This window comes from Bidens hawaiensis, unplaced genomic scaffold, assembly GCF_021521415.1.
Source record: "Bidens hawaiensis isolate Kalapana, Puna unplaced genomic scaffold, B.hawaiensis_p1.1 tig00020045_1, whole genome shotgun sequence".
NCBI lineage: Eukaryota > Viridiplantae > Streptophyta > Magnoliopsida > Asterales > Asteraceae > Bidens > Bidens hawaiensis.
Genome location: NW_027493053.1, coordinates 214,081 through 238,870, shown reverse-complemented (window position 1 = coordinate 238,870; position 24,790 = coordinate 214,081). Strand labels below are relative to the sequence as shown.

General features: G+C 34.9%; 3 protein-coding genes across 4 annotated transcripts; all 3 read right to left on the bottom strand.

The window, feature by feature from the left end:
• Positions 1 to 412: 412 nt before the first annotated feature.
• LOC143559840 (upstream activation factor subunit UAF30-like) lies at positions 413 to 1,554 on the bottom strand. The gene is made up of 2 exons (XM_077048299.1): positions 1,381 to 1,554; positions 413 to 673 (listed from the first exon to the last, which is right to left on the bottom strand). The coding sequence occupies exons 1-2, from the start codon at positions 1,552 to 1,554 to the stop codon at positions 545 to 547; spliced, it is 303 nt and encodes a 100-aa protein (XP_076904414.1). The 3' UTR covers positions 413 to 544.
• A 1,703-nt stretch (positions 1,555 to 3,257) lies between these two features.
• On the bottom strand, positions 3,258 to 9,295 carry LOC143559841 (EH domain-containing protein 1-like). The gene is made up of 16 exons (XM_077048300.1): positions 9,195 to 9,295; positions 9,037 to 9,116; positions 7,677 to 7,744; positions 7,529 to 7,587; positions 7,373 to 7,428; positions 7,228 to 7,264; positions 7,082 to 7,149; positions 6,648 to 6,761; positions 6,444 to 6,546; positions 6,318 to 6,367; positions 5,583 to 5,711; positions 5,243 to 5,494; positions 5,074 to 5,153; positions 4,392 to 4,518; positions 3,913 to 4,056; positions 3,258 to 3,515 (listed from the first exon to the last, which is right to left on the bottom strand). Exons 1-16 carry the CDS (start codon positions 9,277 to 9,279, stop codon positions 3,330 to 3,332), a joined length of 1,638 nt encoding a protein of 545 aa, XP_076904415.1. The 5' UTR covers positions 9,280 to 9,295; the 3' UTR covers positions 3,258 to 3,329.
• Positions 9,296 to 13,221: 3,926 nt separating this feature from the next.
• LOC143559834 (uncharacterized) lies at positions 13,222 to 16,560 on the bottom strand. 2 transcript variants are annotated; one of them, XM_077048292.1, is made up of 4 exons: positions 16,127 to 16,560; positions 14,612 to 15,061; positions 13,596 to 13,908; positions 13,222 to 13,479 (listed from the first exon to the last, which is right to left on the bottom strand). In XM_077048292.1, exons 1-4 carry the CDS (start codon positions 16,538 to 16,540, stop codon positions 13,343 to 13,345), a joined length of 1,314 nt encoding a protein of 437 aa, XP_076904407.1. In that variant the 5' UTR covers positions 16,541 to 16,560; the 3' UTR covers positions 13,222 to 13,342. The 2 variants fall into 2 exon arrangements, with proteins under 2 accessions (XP_076904407.1, XP_076904408.1); XM_077048293.1 differs by having other exon boundaries at positions 13,419 to 13,535; positions 13,580 to 13,908.
• Positions 16,561 to 24,790: the final 8,230 nt, after the last annotated feature.

Genomic DNA, 24,790 nt, shown 5'->3' with positions numbered 1-24,790 from the left:
TTTCACACACGTATGTTAGACGCTTGCACTCTTGATGAGAGTTTGACGAGGAGTTAAAATGTGTCCGTGATAAGAGGTTCGCAACAAGTTAAGAGTGTCCAAAATGAAAGTAATACAAGCCTACATCAGGCACATGACTTCATCACCAGCAATATCTACGACTGATGTACCGATTGATTTACCCTGACTCCATGAGACAACACATTGTCTGAACAGAGAAGTGGAATCTATTTTAAAGGAACCATCAAACATGTGGTTTAAAACAAATCTAAGCTTCCTAATTTAAGTTGATCTTGCAACTCCATAACCCGGTATGAAATATTCTGTTATTTTTATGTAAACTTGTTTAGCACACACTTCATTGCAATCAGTTTTGTATCAAAGGGAAAACCTATATGGCTATAATCTATATCTATATTCTCAAAGAAAATTGTTCCGTACAGTGTTATTTAGAGCAATTAAAACCTGGTAGTTATACAATGATAAATCAAACAGTCTATTGCATAATGTGAACTGGCAAATGTACGAATCTCAGATAATGGAATCACTTCTGCACCTTGGGAAAATGCAGCTTGATTAGCCTGGGAAGTTCAGCTAGCTCCACCTGAGTTTTTCCCAACAGAATACTCTTCAGTTTTGCATCACAATTTACTATATTTTTGTTGTTTGGATCCTGAATTACAGAAATAGCAGCATATGCATTAGTAATGATTAACAAAAAAAACAAAAACAAAAAACTACACAAAAGGTTGAACTTTATGTTTAGGTTTTAACGTTTAAGTTTTAGCACGACGTTGTTTGGTTGGGCTTTAGCTTTGTTGTTAAAAAAAAGGGTTTCACTAGTGCTCATAAACCGTAATCAATGATAACTCGAATCATGTTTGTTATGCATGCCATTTAAAGGCGCTGCCCCTAAACCCAGCAAGGGGTCCTCCAATCGTTTAGCTAGTGAATGGCAAGCATGTGGTTAACTTCCAAACAGATGGAAACTGTTAATCTTAAGTTTGACAAGGTCCATATATATTCAAAACTACAGATTGAAAGCTCAATCTTTAAAACATTTTGTGGCGATTATTTCACTATTTGCACCTTGCATCTCAAGAGTGTCAACTTTTGGCTCCAAACGCTAAGGTGCAATATGACAATAAATCATCATCATCATACTCAGTAAATCCCACCAATAGCAAAGCTAGAGGGTAAGATGTAGACAGCCTTATCTCTACCCCGTAGGAATAGAAAGGCTGCTTCCGGTGAGACCCCCGGCTCGATAGTAGTTTTGCATCAAGCCTTGGACATAAGTCACATAACAACCATTGGGACATCGGCTGATTGGAATTTGGAATGCGACAACAAAACTAAATTGATAAGATTAGTACATACCTGGAGATTGTTGTCTTTTATGTAGGACCACACATGTTTAAAAAAACCTAGTTGCGAACTTTGGGACCGTCCAACAAACTCTCTAAGTGTCGAAGGCAAGTTAACAAGATCGATCAAAGTTGCAAGTTTCTTGGGGTTATCAGTGACAACCTTCTTAATCCTTGGCGGTAACATTATCACTGTTCAAATTAAAAAATATTAAAACAAAAACACAATTCACAGCAGCAAGTGCTCATAGTTATCGTAACAAGAAACTAGCATTGCATATTTTTAGTCCAAACACGGTAAAAAATTATATTTATCGACAAGGTTCGGCAAATAGTGGAATGCATTTCTGTGGGGCATTTCATCGAACACCTGGTGTGCATTTGGTTTTAACTCTAATCTATTCTTACAATGTAAACCCATGAATGAACAATCACAAATTAACCCTGATTAGAATACGACTGTGCACGTATCACATACTAGTATATTACAATCTAATGAATCAAAAAACATAGTTATATTATATGAACAACAAGAGGATTTTACAGCAGTAAAATGAATTAATTAAGCAGTTGTGACAGTTAAGTGGAGAATATTTTTCGGAATCATACCAGAGATTTTGACGAAGGCTTTGATGGTTATATACCGGCCGGTTTTAACTTTGCCGTCCAAGAAGAGAAGCAAGCGTCTGGTTATTATTTGCCTTAGCCAATTTACATATCAAACACTCGTTGATTAATTTAAGACTTGATCTTGAAACTTTTATATGGTTTTGTTTAGTTAAAGCCTCGCGTCATTAGGTGTTACTTAGCAGGGTTTAACTAACCAACACTTTTAATTAAGACTTGACCAATTCCTGAAGATTTGTGTTCTGGTATGGCTAAAAAAGAATTGTCTAAAATTGACAAAATATGTCAGGTCTTAAAAGACAAAGGTAACATGCACCCATGTGCTGTGTAAGCTTTTGAACATGAACCCATGTGACATGCTTTAAAAGCAAAACGTTAAATAATGAGCACTATCTCTTAAAAATTAGAACAGATTTTTGATAATCAGCTTGTGGTTTAACTAGATATTTTAAAAAAACAAGAAAAAATGATTGACGGGTAGAGGGCAACAAGGTTGGCACTTGGTAGGTGTTGTGGTTTGGTGGTGGATTAACGGGTGAGGTGGCATGGTTGGCGCTCTCAATCCATCGCCCACAACACTTAGTCTGATATTTTAGAAAAAATAGGGATAGTATTAACTTTTGTGATAATCGTGCTCAGAATTTTATAAATTTGTCCTTAAATTTCAAAAAATAAAATAAACTTTTCAACAAATTTTGTTAATACAGTTTAAGGAAATATATTGTACAAAGTGCAAACAATATCAAACAATGTTGTAAAACGCAGTAAAAATGTAATTTCATTTTAGGTGAATTTTCAAAAAGTTTTCTAGTCTGTCATGTAAAACAACTTTGATACATGATTAGAAACTATAACCATTTCACTAGATACTTAAGAAAGCAAATTAGATTATTCTTAGATATGCAAGTTTAGCAAAAACTGAATCATGCATAAACTTCTATCCTGCAAATATCTTAAAATCAGATGCCAGAAAGTGCAAAACCATACAGAGGATGGGAAAAAGAAAAGGTGAGGCGGTCCAAGCGGTGTTGGCTGTTACTTTTTGGATGTTATGGAAGGCTCAAAACGACATCACTTTTAACAACAAACCTCTTGCATTAAGCAAATTGGTGGGAGATATCAAGTCATCTTCATGTTTTTGGATTACTCATCGAGATAACAAACCTCGTAACTTCAAAATTCAAATTTACGACTTTAAAATATATTACAAGAATCAGCTATCAAAACACTTTTAACAGCTAATATAACAATACGCATACTCGTATCAGCAAACAATGCTTTCCTATTGCCATCATACACACAGCACATTACAAGTAATACGATTGACAAACCGCTTTAGTCATACGGATTACTGAAGTTCTTCAAAAGGTCAGGAATGTCATAACCGAGCATATCATCCACTGTTTGGATCAATTTCGGCTTCAGTTTCTCAAATTTGTCCAGGTTGTAACCGCTCAATCTCTCCCTGAAGCTTTCAACAAATGGAAAGTCTCCCGCTGGCAAGTGGTGCTCCCTTTGGACCTGTTTGCAAAAGCCAATAAACACACAAGCATATATATAGGGGTGTGCTTATTTCACAACCAGTGTCCTATGGAGAACTGCATAAACATATTTATATAAAGTTCCCATGAGAAAAGCAGTCCTAATTAGAAAAGCTAATTAGAAAAGCAGATAAAATAAAGCCATTAACACTATTTTGATTTTATCTGTGTTCCTAATTTTCCTATTTTAAAAGTATAACAATGGGCATGTAATATATTAATACCATGTTTTCTTAAAATAAATAACATATTGAAATCCACATGCATTCTAGTCAATTTACATAACAAAAAGTACAAGGGTTAAAAGCGGTTCTCACAATTCTCAACATAAGATTGGTTCTAAAAAAACATTTATATGTATAAAGATAGAGACGAACCTTTGCAAAAACGTCTTGCAGGTTATCGATGAGCTTCTGCTGAGCTTTAGCCTTACCCATCATGGCCGGCATCTCTTTCTTCAGGTGGCTGATGATGTAAGCATGAATCTTGGCTGCTCTTGCTCGTTTCACAAATTCGTTGATCTGTAAATAAGATTGAACAAACAATATATGATTGTATATATAATTAGAATCCCTTGTGCTTAGAGAAGGTACTTCCAGCCCGTTACGGATCGATGTGTTTTTTATTTTAATCTTTAACGAGTCAAATGGATCAATAGTAATTTATAATTTTAATACTTTTAGAGTTCTAGACAAAAGGGGGAACAACCAATACCTTATTAGGATTTAAGTATTAACTTGCAAACTGGTATTGATTGGTGTGCCCCCACATTTTCATTGTGGGGCCCAACTTCATGAAGAAAGAGATGGGACCTTCCAAATGAAAACAAGAAAAATGCAATAAAAATAAAACTCACTCTGCGGTCGCAAGCCTTCTTAGGTATGTCCTTTAAGTCACTAAGAAGATCTTCCTGTTCTTTCTCAAACAGCTCTGTCCCAATTGGCCCAGCAGTAACCGAATTTATGGGTTTGTCATTAAAAGAGCTGTCGACATATAAGAATTAAGAAATACGCCATAAGTTTCAAACAATACAAGCAAATTATAATCCAAAAATCTAAAAAAACACAGGACATTAAATTATTAAGTGTGAAGAAACTTTTATGCTAAGCCATTTGAATGTTTTAATGGTACAAAACATACAAAAAAAAGAAGCAAACATGATAGATTTGTTATATACAAATCTATCACGTGTTGCACATTACATATGAATTTATATGAACTTTAGTGCTATGTTTAGAATTCAGTCCCCCTATGTTTTACAATAGGTTGGAACTTCCCCTCCGAGCTTATTATTATTGATTCAAGTGTGATGAACTGATAATCAGTGCCCAATTGAGATTTGCAGCTTTTTAAGATGTATAAATAAAAGGCAAGGCAAATATTAGAGTAAATTTAACAAATTAAATTCCTATCAAAATCAAAAGAAGGTGGTAGTGAATATTTAACTATCAAATTAAAGAACTGTGAATCAATGTTGACATTTGTTTAGCGGGTTGAGTATTTGCAGAACATTAAGAAAAAGAATTAGATGAGAATACCCGATGTATACGCACATAACCTCAGGAGTGTTCAGGACTTTACCAAGTGACCACATTAGGGCTCCATACACCCTCATAAGCTACAATATAGAAAAACACGTGTAAGCAACACAATAACTAGGTCCGTTTAAGGTCATTGATATATTTAATATTAAAAATTATCTCTTACTTGTTGGGTGTCAACTTGATCAGCCTTGTTCAATACCACACGTATTTTGTCATCGTTTCCTCTTAGGGAAGATATAACACGTTTAAACTCATCGCTAATATCAAGTTTATGAGGATCAAAGAGAAGCAATATTAGGTCACACTTGGCTGCAAACCAAGATGTGACACCTGTGAAGTCATAGCTTCTTTGAGTTCTTTGTTTTTCTCCTGATAATACTCCAGGAGTATCAACAAATGTAATATGCTCCAGCAGCTTTCATTCAAGAAAACAAAGAATATGGTTTAGCATGAAGAAATAATGATTAAATTGAACACAGATAAGTTTTGGCAAGTAAACTAACAGGATGTGGCATTTGAGAGCACTCGAACTTTGACAGAAATGCTGTTCCAAAGTTAGTTAGACCGCTGTACGGCATGTCTGCTTGAACAGCAACAGTATTTCCTGGAATACTTCTTTCATCAGGTCCGTTCTATAGAAACAACAAATAAAAACTGAAGTTTTAGTCTCTACTGTTGTGCTACAAAAACTGACAATAAGTTTGTCTGCCATCAAAAATTTGTTGTATAGATGACAAGAAAAATAAATATAAAGAAAAAGAAGCAGGATAAAACAATGTTTCTGAGACTTGAGATTTAAACGAAGCAGTTATTATGCAATAACTGAAGTTTTGAGATTTGCATACAGCTATCAAAAACATTTTCAACCAAAAAAAGCTCTCAACTGTTTAACTTTAGTAAAAGCCATAGGTCACAGCAGTACTCTTATATGATTATATCAAGTATGAGCATAAGAATTATGGTTGAAGATGGGACTTATTAAAACATGGTTTGAGTTTTTTGTTTTTCAAATATAATGTGCAGTTAAATTTTGTTTTTCTCGAAGACGAGCTTACTACTTAATTGCTTTTTTTCATGAGCAACAAAGATTCTTTACATGCTACATTTGATGTGTATCATATCCCATAAAATTTATTAAAAGATATTCAAAAACAAAATATTCGCAATCCAACACACCCACAGATGAATACAAGCGATGTGATCATACCAAGAAAGTAAAAGGAAAATTCAAGGCATACCATAACAACAACAAATCTATCTGTGGTAGGCTCAGGTCCAATATGAGCTCCTGTTATAAAAAATTGATAATAACTAAACATGTGATAATAGTGAGGCAGAAAGAATGGAATGAGAGAAGAACTTGCCTGGATAACTACTTCTAAGCAAATGTTTAATGAACGTTGTTTTTCCTGTTGAGTATTGACCTAAAAGCATTACCATTGGTTTGGCATCAAAATCGCTGTTTGTCTAGAAACAGAACAAGAAACGTTAACATGTAAACAAACCATAGGTGGTCATAATTCAAATGAGGAAACTGTATACGAAACACACAGATTAAAACAACTTACCAATAAGGGGGAAACAAAATCATTAAACTGATATGTGACTTCTAAAGGTTTCAGCTTCTGAATGTACAGCTTCTTCAGGCCATCAATGATTGATGTAACAGCTGTTAAGGGAACCTAAGCAAGCATAAACAGTATGGAATGAAGACATAAAGTTTAGAAGCAGCTACAATAATGAGTGTATGATAATGTGAAGATAGCTTGTAACATTAACGGCTAATGATAGATCTGAAGTATTGAAATGCGTAAGCTTATTTTGCATGATGCATATTATGCTAGAAGACTCTGTTGCATCTAGGACCAGGATAAGATGCTCTTAAAAAAAGCATCATATATGTGTTTCTATGTGTTGAACACAGTATTAATCTGATTTCCACATTTTTAAACCTTATTCTACATGGTGAGAAAAATAATAAAAAAAAGGTCATAGCACATACCTTCTTTGCAGATTTTGATGAAGTAAACCAACTAGCTGATGCTGAGGGTGGTGACTGCTGTGAATTACCTAAATCAATGTTGAGCGTGAAGATCAAAAAGTAGAGACAATTTTTTAAATAATAATTATAGCAGCAAAAATCATTACCATTTGATTCAGAATCATTTTTTGGACGTCTTTTCCTCTACATATATTGATAAGCAAGTTAGGCTTTCAATAAAAATATTTAGTTTCTAGGCTCATAGTGACCCTAATGCTCTTTTTTCGTTAAATGAGAGGAGGGTATACATACTGCTAGTAAGACATCCAGACCGTCCATCACCGGTGGTTTCAGATTTTCAAAATCAACTGCGTTGTAAAAATTCAGTATTAAGAAAACCAATCAAATGTAAATAATGCACATTAAAATTTTATTGTAATGAGAAAAAAATGTGACTGCATTGCCTACCTTCAGAGTTTAAGAGGTCATTACTAATTGCATGTCCTGCTTGTGCCATAGAAATCAGCAGCAATTACCAAATACACCAAAGGTCATGTGTATAGAAATGACAAGTGTAATTAAAAAATATATATAATGTTAAAGGCAGCAAATTACCTGCATTGCAGTAATAAACTCTTTAATGCCAAGAAAGCCTTGTCGTTTAGAGTCCGCAATTGCCCACACCTTATGTATTCATATAAACAGGTGGGAAAGATAAATAAGTTAGGAATTTAGGATTCAAAAGTAGAAAAACAATTGGCTAATTATGAGAAAAAGTAGTATATACATAAAAGAATAAAAGAATGTCATAGAACAGTAGAATACTTTGCAAATTCTGAATTTTTAGATAGTCAATCCACCTTTTATAACTAATGTTTCTATCATGTAGTTACAGACTTACAGTTAGAATAGCTTTAGAATTTTAGGTAGGCCATTACTGCTTTGTCAAGCCTATCAAAGATCCTTGATTTCAAGAAACTGTAGATTCATCTATAGTGCCCATAATTCATCTACCACTTAATAGTTGTCAAAATAACACTAATATCGATGCAAATGAATCCTTATAGGCGCACCACTGGAGTCTGGAGGACATACCAGGAACCATTATGGTTCACTTGTGGTGTGTTCTTATGTGAATACTAAATATACTGAATCACATTCTAATGGTGTTGGTTGATAAAGAAGATTGCATGATCTATGACTCTGACCTACTTTCTTACTGGCATTGCTTCTGCTGTTAGGTAAACTAGATGGGTGTTTATCCTTCTAATATTGAACACATGAGCAGATGCTTTTTGTTACATATAAAAGCAATTTCAGACTTCAATAGCAATCCGACAAAAAAACATCAGATCTTGCAAAGAGGATATCAGAGTCTTCCCAAGTTCCCATAGGTGATCATTTTTCAATTATATTCAAAGAAGATGTTTGTGTGTCACTACTTATTTGCTACAATATAGTGCCATCTAATTTCACTTCGTTAAAAGGGTAATCCTATCTACTATCTATGCACTAACACTTAATCAAGTATTTAGGCGTATGCTCTTAGTGTCATTATAGAAAGTGCAGAATTAGCACAAAAATAACACAAATAAACGATAAAAATCCCAAACTTGCCTGCAGTTCTTTTAATACAAATAAACAAGCACTTGTTATATAGCAACTAACTTATCGAATAAAACTTGTTAAAAAATACTATCGATAAAATTCCAAACTTGCCTGCAGTTCTTTCAACACAAATAAACCCGCACACTTGTTAAATAGCAGCTAACTTTAGTAGAACAACGAGTCAATAACTCAATAACCAAAAACACAAAAACCTATGCTATGTTTCACAACAGCACGCACAACTTAGCAGTTAACACTAATCAATCACATGCAAATCAAAGGTAACTATAGAAGCTAGGGTTATCACTTATCAACAACTCACAGTTCCTTTCAACACAAAAAAAACAAAATAGGGCACAAACACAAACCTGCTTGAGATCCTGGCGAGCTAAATTAGACATGACGAAGAAATTAGTAGCATCGGCACCAGTAAGACGTCCATCACCATCTGTAACCAAACAATAAAAACCAAATCAATACAAAAATCAATACAAAAGCTGCTAAATCAAACAACGAATAACGAGACCTGAATCGGCAACAGTGAACCAGTCGCTGTAGATCTTCCGGTGGTCTACAGAGCACCGACTAATCGCTGCTGAATCAATCTCCATTCTATCGATAGCATACAGATTACAAATTTCTGTTTGGATGTCAGATCTCGCCGACGGTGAGAGAGGTTTTGTTTAAAACTTGAGTGGTAAGATATTTTATTATTATTGCTTAGGTGGTGGTGTGAGCGCCAAACCTTTGGCTTTGAGTGATATTAACTTTAACTTCAATAGGAAGATGATTATTATCAATTAATTTTAACTTTAAGCTATGTTGATTGTTGAATATAATATTGTCATTACGTACGGGTTACAGTGTTACAGACACATGGTTTTGGGTTTTGAACTAAAATTTAGGTCGGTATGGTATGGTTTGTTTTCCACTTTGATTGCGTAATAATTTATTTACCCGATTAAAATCAAAACCAAATTTGCTTATTTATAATATTTTATACTATATTTTATCCCCCGTATTACGTTGGTTGTTTTACATTATTCGTTTTTAATATTTATTATATATATATATATATATATATATTTGGATTTTAATTTTATTTATCGTAAGAAAGTTAATAACTAATATACTTAAGGTTTGATCATAAAATGGTTTCACAAATAAATGATATGTTATAATCCGGTTTAAAAGCTATCTGGGTTTGGTGATACCCATTAACCGTTTATTTTCTTTATTATAAAATTGTTTTTTAATTATAAATAATATCTTTTTTTAAATAAAATAAGATATTAAGTTTTAGTATATCTATATTTTATAGGATTTTCATATCAAATATTTGATGAGATTAATTTTTAATATAATTAGATGTTATAACCCGTTTAAGAGCCATCTGAGTTTGGTGAGACATTTACCCGTGAATTCGGGTCAAATGCGTGATAAGTCTTCATTTACAAATAAAGCAATATGATGGTTTGAGAGAATTGTTGTTTTACATTTTTTGTTTTTTAATACTTATTTTTTGGATTTTAATTTTCTTTATTGTAAGAAAGTTAATAATATACTTAGGGTTAGATGATGAAAGGGTTTCATAAATAAATGATATGTTATAACCCGTTTAAAAGCTATCTGGACTTTGTGACCAATGACCCGCTTATGTTTTTACTATAAAATTGTTTATTAATTATAAATAATATCTTTTCTTTTTAAATTATATATTAAATTTCAGTATATTCCTATTTTATAGGATTTTCATATCAAATAATTTGTAAGATTAATTTTTAATTTAATGAGATGTTACAACCCGTTTAAGAGCTATCTGGTTTTGGTAAAACCCATACCAATGAATCTGGGTTAAATCAATGAGAGACCTCCATTTAAAAATCAAGAAATCTGGTGGCTTCCATAGAAAGGGGGAGCGACCACATTACGATATGTAGGATTTTTTGGTTTTCATTTATATATATTATAGATGTAATATTTTTAAATAATTATTAAACTATTATCTTTTTATAAATAATTATTATAGTTTTCATAGCCCTATTTTGATTACGAATTGGTGTTTGTTGAAAAGGAGGAGCGTTGGTGCACTCCGTGACACCGATTTAGGTTTCAAGCTTGGTGCTTGGGCTTTTTTTGGATCAAGAATAGGAAGAAAAAAAGGTGGACTTTTTTAGAAGAATTGGTGTGGCTTTTGTTTGTAATGTCTTTAGTTCGATGGGGTTTGATTGTATGTTAGTTTCCTTTTTTTCCTTTGTTTTGGTGTTGTGTATTTTTGAGTATTAATGAAATGCTTTTGTTGGTCGTTAAAAAAAGGTGAATATATAAGGGTTGTTTTAATAAACGAGTATATTTGATATTATGACTTTTTTATTGGTTAAATATAATATTCTATCAAACTTTGTGAAGATGTATGAGATTATTTTTGGTTATAAAACTACGGGGGATCAACAAACTTGTAGCTTTGACAAAATTATTCTTTTAGGAATTGGCAATGTATATATCAAGAGGGTGATATGATTTGTTTCATGTCAGCATCAAATTATGATATATAGTTGTTTTTCATTTGTTAGTTTGTTATTGGTGGTCCCTAGTTTGTTATGCCAGATTAATGTTTTTAACTCTTTATTATCCCGCTATATCTAATTATATTTCTCATCATGACGCTTGACCCGGACCAGTACACATTAAGCTCCGGTCTTGAACTGTTTGATTCGGACTCGTGCTCTCAATAAGCATGCATGCCCCTTTAATTCAGTGACATTCTTTGACATTAGACTTGATGTTTAATTATATCTCATGTTACTTCGAAAAGTATTCATGCAAACCAAATTTTGTACAAGTAATCAAACTACTTCAATAGAGTATTCAATCACATACGACACAATATGTCTCTTTGAAGGCTTGAAGCACTAACGTGTCAGATAGTCAATGTCATTCAATCTCACGTGGATCGTTTGAACTTTGAGACTTCTACCTCTTGATTCATGCGCACTCCTTGTCAACTTCCTAAGTCGTCAAACAATCCCTAATGTGTATCTTGTGGGCTGTGGCAAGTGCATAGTTATTAACTATTTGGTTAATTTTCATTGCTTTAGCACTTAAACACACTTCAAATATGTTTTACTAGTGATGGGATTTTAATTGATCTAAATGAATATTCATTAGAGAATATAAACCTCTTGGTAAGTAGCTTGATCCTTTTAAAACTAAAATTTACATAATTCATTTAGATCACTTCCAATTGCTGTCCTAACCCAAGGATTAAAGATCCCAAACACAAAGGATGGCTTGCCTAGCACCTAATGATTAAAGATTTAAACTTCAATTTGGATGAATTTGTTGATTTCTCGATTGTGTTCTTCCCCACCGTCGCTACACACGCTCACACACACTTGGTGATGATTCTGGAGTGCTATCACTGCTATAGTACTACGTGGCTTTATGTTTGGATGACCATATTTCTACACGTGTTTGGTTTGTCCATGAAAGGCCCCTCAAGTTGAGTTAATAAGTTGAATAATTATACGTTTGAGTGTTTGACCCTATGGATCAAATAGTTATGACTTTTAAGTCTAAATGGACATGAAAATAGAAACCAAGTTACCAACGCATCACCCAGGAATATTTATCAACATAATTCAATATCACATACATTTGTTTTTCTGGTTATGCCACTTGACTATTTTGTTCTTAGCTTTTTATAGCTAAGATGTCACCATTATACAACATAAGAATCAAAACAATGATCCATACACCGTAAAAAAATTTCAGGACAATCTAATAGAAATTCAAAATACTTAAATTTAATACTCGTACATGATGAAAGAAATGCCCTCTTGAAAAAATAAAATAAAATATTACGCTAGTCACCAGCACAGGGCTTGGTTGACCCTATGCCACGTCATAGTCAATGGCCATTTTTGTAAAAACAAAAGTCAAGGATTGCAATTCCTTTGGGGCTTTGGTCAGGTTTTGTTTCTCTGGTCCAACCTGTTTTATTAAAATAGGTTGGGTTCGGTTGACATGTTTTAACTCATTAACCTAAGTTGATAGTGTTCAAATTTTCAAAGATTAAACACATTGATCCACTAAAAAATCAAAAGCAAAATACCACCTAATCTTATTTTAGGTTGTTTTGTCACATAAATGTATAAGCTGTATTCAGGTTCATCAATTTCAACTCGCCAACATGATGATTAAACCCCTATGTGGATACCATATAACTATTCAACTTTTTTCATCATTAGCACCATTAAATGTATAACTTCTTTGTAGTTCCAACAATAATCCAACCATAACAAGATAGCAACTTGAATTTGTGATACATGTGTTCACTTTCAGCCTTTCATGCATATGCCACTCGATTGGAATCTAGTAATGATGTATAAATAGTTAATCTAGGAACAAACAACAGAAAGCAGAAAAGAATGAACCAACAATCGACATACACGACAAATAATAATCAACAGACCTGTGTATTAACTAATCCTGTCGTCTTTGCTACTTCTTTTAGACTTCTTTTCAACCCTTTTAAGGTGCTTTTGCATCCATCGGTCACCCTGTTCTGCATGGTACATGCAACCGTTGATGTTAACTGATCCACGAGTAACCAAACATTTGCATTCTTTTTCCAACAGCTATGCTAACATTCTTGGTCTTAGAGTTGTTTCATCAAGATATACCAATTGTTTTTCCAAGCAACCACAAGACCAATGACAACTCTATTGTCACTATGGTGTGTAGCGAAGTTCTATCCAACATAAACCCGAATACCGTTATCCCAGCTCTATTATTCTCAAAATACGTCACTACAAAATATTTCAAAACAGAATCGTTATCAATTACTTTTTAGCTACTCAATTTTCTTATTTTACCATTAACCTTGTTACTTTTTAACTAAAGAATAACTTGTTAATAAACTTACCTAAGGCTTGTCTTTTCTGAAAAGAGATTGTGCTATAAGCATATGCGGGTATGAGTTTAGTATTGTCCAGCTCATCTTCTTCACTGCCAACATCATCATAGTCAGAAGAAGATGCTTCACATGGAAACACCGGGCTGTCAACAACAGCAACAGGTGGAGTTTCAGTATCAGCTTCAGGTGACTCAAAGACATCAATTGTTGCACATACATGCCACTTGGCGGCCAGACACGTCACACCTTGTGCTTTGTGTGTAATCCTAGTCGCGCTCCTCAGCAGTATCATTAGGCCCGCAAGCAGGCTTACTGAAACCAACTACAATACAAGAAAAACAGAACAACCATGTTGTAAGGTGGTCTAGACCGTTTATGCCTGCGTCTAATTGTGCAACATTCTGTCTCTACTGGGTAAAAACGGTTATCTTTGAGAGTAACGGTTAATTATTACAATAGTGTAATGTTTTCAATACAAGGTGGCATTCATTACATAACACTACATTACTGTGATAAAGGAACAAACATAAACTGTTTATTAATGGTTCGTGTATGTTAAAAAGGTTACTTCTTAGTTCTTATATAGTATATACAAATGCCTATATTATGTACATAATATATATAATTAAATTAATTTGTTCATATGCTTTTTTTAACTTTTAAATGTTTACCTACACATGTATAGGTTATGTGTGATATAACCTTCCCATGATTTAAAACATGTGTATTCTGTATATAAAACGAAATTTGTTCATACTTTTTTGTTAATATCAGGAGAGATGAATAAACATTTCATTTCAACAAGTTTTAAGGAATGAAAAGAAAATTTATTATTATTATTATTATTATTATTATTATTATTATTATTATTATTATTTTTATTTAGATTTCCTAAACTTCATTCTGTTTATTCCCATGTTGGACAGAAAAGTGTTTCGAGTCAACCCATTGACCCATAACCCAACCAGCAAACTTTGCTACCTCTAGACTTTTAACTAAAAAACCAAAGCTACAGAAACACTTACTGCAAGTTCACCGGATTTGAAAATGCTGAGGTCTGCAGTGTGGCGGGTGGTATTAAGAAGTGATGCAAACTGACTGACTGTGACAATGATGAGTGAAAACAGTATGAAAACGCGATAACGGTGACTTATAATTTTCAGGTGCCTTCTGATCCTTAGATGTTCCCTCAATACAGACTCGACATCAGAGTCAACTTGAAAAACTCGAGCAAAATCTTGTAACCGGAGGATTTGGAGGTAACAAATGAGTCGAAAAAGCACGCAGACAAGAAAAAACACCACAGTTCGGTAGAGCCATGAGCCGAGTTCCAGGATGCATGCTACTGAGTCACTCACTACAACATTCCCCAAAAAAGGAATGGCTGTTGCACCTGAAGTGTACCACCAGATCTTGTATGCACTCTCAGCTGTAAAACACGGGATCACGAAGATGGACAGTATTTTAAGTGATCTCTGCAATTATATATTCACAACAATTAGAGCCAGAATAAGAATGAACTAGAGAAAAGGAAACTTAACAAAACTGGTTTTTAAGAAGCGCGTAGAGATCCGATGCGTTTTGATCCCAAAAGCAGATCATGCATGCCAGGCGTTTCAGCTTGTTAAAAACTCGAACCGAGCTTAAACAAGTTAGAACCAAGACCAAAGATAATATTGTTTAATAAGCGAGCCCAAGCCCAAAATCAAGTTATTGAGCATTTTTAAACTTGCTCATGAGCCTAACGAGCCTATTTAGTTATATAATATTTATTTAATATATAGGGTTTGGATCAAATACAAACGAAATTAACATGCTAATTGTGAGAATCAAGTACAGTAATTATATATACAAGTAGAGTAATTATGTAATTACATCGTTTACTCTCGTAGAGTAATTACATAATTACTCTATGATGTTATTATATATTTACTCTACTTGATTCTCACAATTAGCAAGTTAATTTCATTTGTGCGTTAACCTTCCTCTTAATATATAAAATATATATTTATATAATAATACTAACAGACTTAAATTTTGATAAAAATATCTAAATAATATATATTTTGTTATACATAAAAATTGCCATCAAAATATATAACAAATTAATTATAAATATATAAATTCAAATACTAAATAATAAACAAGTCAAACCCAATCCAAGCTTGAATTTGAAAAAACTACTTACCAGTCGAGCTCGAAATGAGCCGAGTTTGAGCTCTTGCTTAGCGCAGAGGGATTCATTATCAAAAAATCTACAGGAAATCATTTATATTATTATATATAATTTAGGTCGTTGACCAAAACATTTAAATAAAAGATATTCTCATCATCTCTGATCACAATTGCTCAATCAAAATTTAGAAAACTCATCATATTCATTGACGGATTAATTTGTTAATAATCCATTTTACTACATAATTAGAGCAAAATTACTCAAATTACATATTAACCAGAGATCGAAACTTTAATCAATAAACAAAATCCACAAAAATAATAATAATAATAAAAATAAAAATAAAATAAAACAGAGTACTTACATTAAGCTGTGCAGTATACCCCATCCTAACCGTCTCACTCTCATCACACAGCTTATCAAAGAACAAAAACCTCCGAAGCCCATACACCCTCACAAACTGCGAAAGCGAGACGAACGACAGCGTGGCAATCCCACTCAACGACAGCTGAACAAGCGTGTCGTAAGGCCTGGCGTGGCGGTTATCACAGTCGCTGCAGGCAAGGTAGAAGTGAGAGAAGCCGGGGATGATGAAGGTGAAGAGAATGAACATGAACCATGACAGAGTTGCAGTCCAACCGTTGGACTGGTCAACGCACATCCAACGCAGCCATGACCGGAAACTGTGGAGCTCGTCGTATGCGTGTGAGGCGGACCGTGCGAATGCTCGTTTTTTGGAGAGTAGAGAGACAGATACTCTTCCGTCTTCTACGGCCATTGGGTGTGATTGGTTTGACTGTGATTGATAATTTGATTGATATAGGCTCCACTTTTATAAGTTTTGTATGGTGAAAGTTTAAGACGTGCCCCTCGGGTTAAATATGTTAATACTTTAGGCCTCAAAGTTTTTTTTTTGTTTCTAAAGGAAGTAGTAGCTTAAAACTAGTAAGCAGCGTGCACGTAGTGAAGTTCGGTGTGGTTTTGAGATAAAACCAAACCGAAAACCAAAACTTCGGTTTCAGATTTTTGAAGCCGTTTGATTTCTTCAGTTTTTTCCATTTGAGCTTGAAAATTTTTGGTCGAATAAAACTTGGTCGAAAATAATGAATTTAGGAAATTTTAGTTATAACTAATTTTGTTAATTGTTAAATAATAAACTATTATGCATTTGCCCAAAAGTATTTGAGTTACATGTTTATTAAATTCTTATAAATTATTTAATATACAAAAATTAAAAATCAAGAAATTCGATTCGGGTCGATATTTATTACATGCAAAACCAAAACCGAACCGTTAGTTTAGCTTTTACAAAAACATAAAACCTAACCGTCGTTTTTTGTTTCGGTTCAGTTTTTTATTTGGATTTTTCGATTTTTTCAATTTCTTGCACACGCCTACTAATAAGAGAGTAACGCGCGTTAAGATTTCTAACTTTACATGAATACAACGTGAATTTATGTGTCTTAATTGGACCAAAATCCAATGGGTTAAAATTGTTTGTAGTTATAAAAGACTTATCATTTATGCTGTTTGTTTTTTAAGACAAAAACTGTCTGCAATTTGATTTCATCTGATTTTATGTCTGCAACTGAAGATGTAGTCTGAATGTCTCCAATCTGAAAATATAATATTGTTTGTTTTATAAACTAGGTATCGTCTGCATAAACTGAAAATTAGTTACCAATCATACATATCACAGTAGATAGAAGTCATTTAACGTCTGTAGATTCGTAAAATAGTTGGTGGTGGGCGGTGGACGGTGGGTGGTGGTGGTAATGGACGGTGATGGTGGTGGGTGGTGGACGGTGGGTGGTGGTAGTGGACGAGGGTTGTAGCCGACGGGTGGGTGGTGGTGGTGATGGACGGAGGTGGTGGTGGGTGGTGGTAGTGGACGATGGTTGTGGTGGGTGGTGGTAGTGGACGGTGGGTGGTGGCGGTGATGGACGGTGGTGGTGGCGGACGGTGGGTGGTGGCGGTGATGGAAGGTGGTGGTGGCGGACGGTGGGTGGTGGTGGTGGTGGCGGCGCACGATGGGTGGTGGTGGTGTTGGACATTGGGTGTTGGTAGGATATTAAGAAGTGTAAAGATGTGAAGAAGTTAAATAATAACTTCTTTTTTAAGACCATAAAAGCAGCTTGCAGATCTTATTTAAAAAAAAAAACAAACAGTCTTCAGAAGTTTATGTCTACGCGCTCGCAGACATAAGCCTCCTGTAGATGTTATAAGTAAAAACAAACACCATCTCAATCTTTGTATCTTCTCAATATGGTGAATTTGTCACAAAAGATTTTTTTAATATTTTATTTGTTTTGCTTTGTTATTATGTAAAATTTGACACATAAACAATTTTGATGTGTTGGTGGGTTGATTGTTTTAAATTTGTGAATCCTTATAAAGGAGTTGGAAGGAAGTATGCATGCACGTTCGAAACTCACCTGCTGCATAAAGTAAATTTTTTCTTGATTTGTTTTTTATGTGAGGACCTTCTTTTTTTAAATGGATTTTTTTTGTTTTTTATTTATTAATTAATTTATTTGTATTTTTTGTTTAAATATGTTAATATAAATAAGAGTTTTGGTGCGCAAGTATCCCCGTCGGCCACTTGGCGGCACCTTATTGGTGCAAGACATTTTTTTAGTTCCTGTAAAGTAACGAACGTGATGGAAATTGACCGAATTCTCGTAGACTCATTTTGTTTTGTTTTAGTATCATAACATACGTAAAAAAACCGACCGAATGCCTATTTGTTTTTTTTGTTTTTATTTTCGAAATTGTAATGAACGTGACGAAAACCAGCAGAATTTGCATAGACTCTCCACCTCAACGCCCGAGATCGATAAAGTTCGGGTTTTTACAAGATTTACCAATCAATGTCACCTCATTGGTCCGCCTCAATTTTTATAATTTATTTTATTTTTTGGTTGTAGTATCGGTACATTAAAGCATGTAACCGAAACCGGTCGAAGTTGCGTCAACTTAGCACTTCAACGCTTGGGTTTTACCACCGACCGAGTTTTACCAATATGCCCCGGCGCAACGCGCCGGGTAAAACACTAGTTTAAGATAAAAAAAAAAGAGACTTCGAGTTAGGGGGTGAAAATACTGATTGTGTGTACGCCGATAAGGATTGAAGACGTATAGCTCATACAGGAGGAGTTTGTTAGTGTATTTTATGTATGTCATGACCTATATGAAGACACATGTGAAGATCAATTGAAAGCGTACTAACGTAGCAACAAAGACTAAAGCTTTGAATAACTCCAACAATTGTCAAGTGGGAGTTTGTTAGTACACCAAATGTGACAAGTGCTGAGAGTTGAACCAAATAGTCGTTTATATTTTCAAATGGAATAGAGAATTTTTCAATTGATTGATATGTTTCTCTATTTTACAAAGTACATAGACAATGACTAAATATACAAGAAAAAGTTTGACCCTTAACAAAGGTAACTAATTAAATAAAAGGAATGTGTATCCTTGATTGTAGTCCATGGAATAATATGGCTGTCAATATTGATCTTCTATTTCCTAGCAATATTCTTTAATTATTCTTGATATAATTTCTAACACTCCCCCTCAAGTTGAGTGGTGAGATTTCTGATGCTCAACTTGTTAAGACAAGAGGTGAATATTCTTTCATTGACAGCCTTGATTAATATGTCTGCTAATTGATCTTCAGATCGGACGAATGGTAATTCTATAATTCCGGCTTCGGGCTTTTCTTTAATGATGTTCCTGTCAACTTCTATGTGTTTCGTACGATCGTGTTGAACAGGATTTTCAGAAATTTGTATAGCGGCTTTGTTATCACACATAACCTTACTTGCTTCTGTTGGAGGAACCCAATCTCGGTCATAAGTCGACGAATCCATAAAACTTCTTCTAGGCCTCGTGCAATCCCTCGGAATTCAGCTTCAGCACTGGATAAGGCTACAACTTTTTGTTTCTTGCTTCTCCAGGTTACTAAGTTTCCCCCAACCATAGTGAAGTATCCTGATGTAGATCTACGATCATCTTGATCTCCTGCCCAGTCTACATCAGTATATAGCTGAATTTCCATATGTTTGTTTTGCTGAAAAAGAACTCCATGGCCCACTGTTCCTTTAAGATATCTAATAATCCTCAATAGTGCCTCCATGTGGTTGACTTGAGGTTTATGCATAAACTTGCTGACCACTCAAACTGCATATGCAATATCAGGACGAGTATATAAAAGATATATTAGTTTACCTACTAGGCGCTGATATCTTTCTTTGTTCGTTAACTCTGCTCCTTCTTCCATATGAAGTTGATGGTTCACCTTTATTGGTGTGTCTATCGGCTTACAGTCAACCATCCCTATTTCGGCTAGAAGATCGAGGATGTTTTTCTTCTGGCATATAAAAATCCCTTTTCTGGAACTTAGTACTTCAATTCCAAGCAAATACTTAAGCTTTCCCAGGTCTTTCATTTCAAATTCCGTGAACAAGTTTGTCTTTAGTTTCTTCATTTCTTCATCATCGTTTCCTGTAATAATCATGTCATCAACATATATAATTAAACAAGTCACGAATTTACCTCTTCGTTTAAGGAATAATTTATGATCGGAGTTGCTTTGTTGATATCCATATGTCCTCATTGCTAGAGTAAATCTACCGAACCACGCTCGAGGGGATTGTTTAAGCCCATACAAAGATTTTTTTAACCGACATACTTCTTTTTCTTTGAAAGTTCGTGTGAACCCAGGTGGAGCTTCCATATAAACTTATTCTTCTAATTCCCCATGCAAGAAGGCATTTTTAACATTAAATTGATGAAGAGGCCATCCTTCATTTGCAGCGATTGAAAAAAGAACCCTGATGTAACCCAAAGTGTACATCTTATTGCATTGAATTATCCTCATATTTGTGTTAAACTCCATGCAAATTCATTGGTTTTGGTATTTATTAGAGTTATTTGTGAATTTGCAGGTCCGGGCGCCCGCCCGACAAAGAAAACATGAAAAGAGGGCGTTTCGGGGACAAAATAGGCAATCTGCCAGACTTGCACGACCATGCTTGCCCGTGCCAGAGCCAGTGCCGCAAATTCAAAGGTGCACGACCGTGCATGGTCGTGCGGATGCCCGTGCAGGATCTGCACGGCCGTGCGGGCCCGTGCCAGAACAGAGAAATCTGACCTTTTGGTCAGGCTAAAGCAGGGTGTTGACTTTCCACTTATATGCACGACCGTGCATGCCCGTGCACAAGCCCGTGCCAGACGTCCAAAAGCTTAAATATATGTAACATCCCGAAATTTCAAGATAATATTAACTATATTACTTAATAATAGAGGGAAAATTTACTCGGGTTATCAGGAAATAAATAAAAGAATAGGAGTTGGTATGGGTCGGGCTAGTGTCGGGTAATGGACGTTGGTTATGGATTTGGATTAATTGAGATGGGTTAAATGAGAATGGGATTTCAGGGATATAAATACCCCCAAAATCCCAAAATATCTTCATTTTCACCAAACTCCCTAACACACACACACACCACACAAACCGCCGCCGGCCGGGCCGAGAAAGAAGGAAGGATCGAGCGAGGTCCGGGTAAGAGAGAAAGATTAGTGGTGATACCAAGATAAACGAGATCCAAACAAGCTCAAAAGGTATGATTCTTGATCTTGGAAGTTTAAAGATCCGAGCTTTTTAGTGTTTAAGTGACCGAAAATGGTCGGGAAGCGTAGTGGGTGATATTGAACCATAGCAAGGGTGTTAAAATCGCCCGAAATGTTGATCAGAAACCGAAACAGCGGACATCTGGGCAACTTCGCCTTCATCTGGGCAACTTCGCCTTCAAGCGATGAACTTCGCCTGCAAGCTAAGTTCGCCTGATGAACTTCGCCTGCAAGCTAAGTTCGCCTGATGATAAGTTCGCCTGAGGTTTAACTTCGCCTAAGCCAAGTTCGCCTGAGGTTTAACTTCGCCTAAAGCCAAGTTCGCCTGAGGTTTAACTTCGCCTAAAGCTAAGTTCGCCTGAGGTTTAACTTCGCCTAAAGCCAAGTTCGATTAGAAAATAAATTAAAAACCTAATGGAAAATGTGTTAAGACAGTTAATGTAAATAAAATTTTTCCAAGCTGACCTGGCAGCTCGACCCCAGCCAGGGGCTCTGCCCCTTGGACCCTGCTAGGGGCTGCCGCCCCTAGACCCCGCTGCCAGGGGCGCTGCCCCCGGACCCCCGTTCGTGGTGGGTAGTAATTAAGATTAGAAAGATGTTATAAGAAGTGATAGTTAATTGATACGTGTAACTTGTATAGTCAGCCGAGCTCAGATAGAGAAGGGATTTACAGCTATCAGAAAAAGAAGCAGAATCCAGGTGAGTTTCTAGCCCCATTTATGTGTTACGTTTTCGGGGCTGTGTGCATACTCAATATGTTTGTCAATACACTTATCATAAGAGATAAGTGTATGCCTTATATGGATAATGTGAAATATATGAATGATTGCTTGATGGTACGTGAACGATCTTCGGATATTGTACGTACTGTTAGGTTGCAGCGCTAAGAATAAGGTAAGTATGTTATGTATGTTTATGTGTATGAACATGATAGAGATAATAGAAGAAAGAAATGATAACGTATGGTTGTATGGTTACGAAGAGGGTACCGAGCCCTAGTAATACTCGAGGAACGTAGGGCGTAATGCTCTTTATAACGTAAGATATGAAAGTAAGATAATACTAAAGAAAGTAAGAAAGTATGAACGAAAGGATATAATTTTATGTGTATGCCTTATATGGATAATGTGAAATATATGAATGATTGCTTGATGGTACGTGAACGATCTTCGGATATTGCACGTATCGTCAAGGGAAGTGACTAGCTCCTTACATGGATATTAAATAATAAAGTATAGTGTTCCTTTTATGGAAGGTATAGTGTTCCTTTTATGGAAGGTATAGTGTTCCTTTTATGGAAAGTATAGTGTTCCTTTTATGGAAGGTATAGTGTTCATTTTATGGAAAGTATAGTGTTCCTTTTATGGAAAGTATAGTGTTCCTTTTATGGATAGTAAAGTGTTCCTTCTATGGATAGTATAGTGTTCCTCCTATGGAAATTATATATGGTAGGGTAATGGTAATGGTTCTTTTAATAGATATTACGTGACGATCCTCCTATGGATATTTATACAAGGTTAAGATAGTAATATGTGTCTTCGGATACGGGAAGTAATATATGAGAATAGATTGTACGTTGCCTGATTAACTAGAACTCACTCAGCGTAGCTGACTTTTAGTATGCACGCAGGTGAGTCCATTACAGAGCTAGCAAGAGGATGATGCATGGCATGGATTGAACGGCTGGCATCTGAAGAAAGAAGTAAAGATGTTTTGAATATAAGTTTTGTGTTATGGTATCAAAGAAAGGATTTAATGTTTTGTAACAAATGATTGATGTTTTATATTCCGCGAAAAGTTTTAATAAACTCTGATTTTGAAGGACTGTGTTTATGAGTAAATCCGACGCTAAAGTAGGGCTACCGGGTTCGGGGCCTTACAATATACCTCCACTACCCCCATTTCAAGTGTGGAGCCTTAGGGGAATTCTCTAAAATTTCTGGAAAATTGTTGTGTGTTTGCTAGGGAGAATTCAAGGCTTCCATCTTGTATGATCATCCTTGCAAGTAGCATTCATCATTCATCTTAGTTTGCAATTTCTTGTTTCTAACAATGCTTTGTAAGACTATTTTGATTCTGGTTGTTGTATTAAGCCTTATGGGCTAATACTTTTACTACTTAGATTATGTTGAAACTCCTACTTATGTGATATTTTATCTATGCATGATTTTGGCAAGTTGGTATTCGTCAAGTTTATGATATGTTCTTGAATAGAGTTTGATGGTTGAATGCTTGTTTTAATTTCTAGTCTTGTTAGTTTGATAGATGCTTAGCCATAATATGTTGGAAAACTATGTGTTAAGTATTTGTTTATGAACTTAGTTTGTGTATGCATACTTTGTTTATATCACTAAGTTAGGAATGACTAGTGAAAATTAACTTGGTTATGAATTTTAACAAGCATGAAACCTATCACTTGATATTGGAAAATTGTATGGTGATAATATGATTCTTTGAGTTGGTTAATATTTGCTAGGGATTAAGGCCATAATTCTTGGTTCATATTTTGCTAATTAAAAGACTCATGTGTTTAACTAGTGTTCTTGAACTTGTCTATTTTACATGATTTTAGGTGGTTAGTTTGTTGTTTTCATTCTAGCTTTCCTTTGATTATGAGATTAGGTAGTTTTGACAAACTTACTAATCTATGGTTATTAACTTGTTGAAAACCCATCATGTTGTTTTGTTGCTAGTATTAGGTTGTCTGGATTGGAATTTAATGTTGGTGCTTAATACATGATGTTTGTCATTATCATTGCTATTTTGTCACTAAGTTGAGTGGATGCATAGTCTAAGTAGCCTTGTTTGGATTGATTATTAGTTGTATTTAATTTGCTTTGTCATTGTTGTATGCTAGTTACTTGAAAAGAAATTATTTGGATTGTTGGTTTGGTTAAATTAATTACAAAGATTTAGTATCAAAAGTTAACTGTGTTCATGGATTGACACTCGGTTCTTACCGATACTTTGCTACAAACGATAGATACACTTGCCTTTCGTGTGTGGTTTGGTTGTTGGTGAAACCATTTTTAAAACCCGATTTGTGTGAAACTTTTATTCAAATTTTATATATATATTCGCACACGTCAAACCCGTATTGTATCAAACTTGGCTACTGGGGAGAATGTTTCTGAGTAGTCAATCCCATATGTTTGAGTATACCCTTTGGCCACTAACCGTGCTTTATATCTTTCAATTGTTCCATCTGGTTTGTGTTTGATTGTAAAGACCCAACGACATCCCACTGGTTTCTTTCCAGGAGGAAGATTGCACTTTTCCCATGTGTTGTTTTTCATTAATGCCTTCATTTCAGTATCCATTGCATCCTTCCATTGGTTTGATTTCAGGGCTTGTTCCACAGTAGTTGGAATTTGTTCGGTGCAAAGGGAAGAGA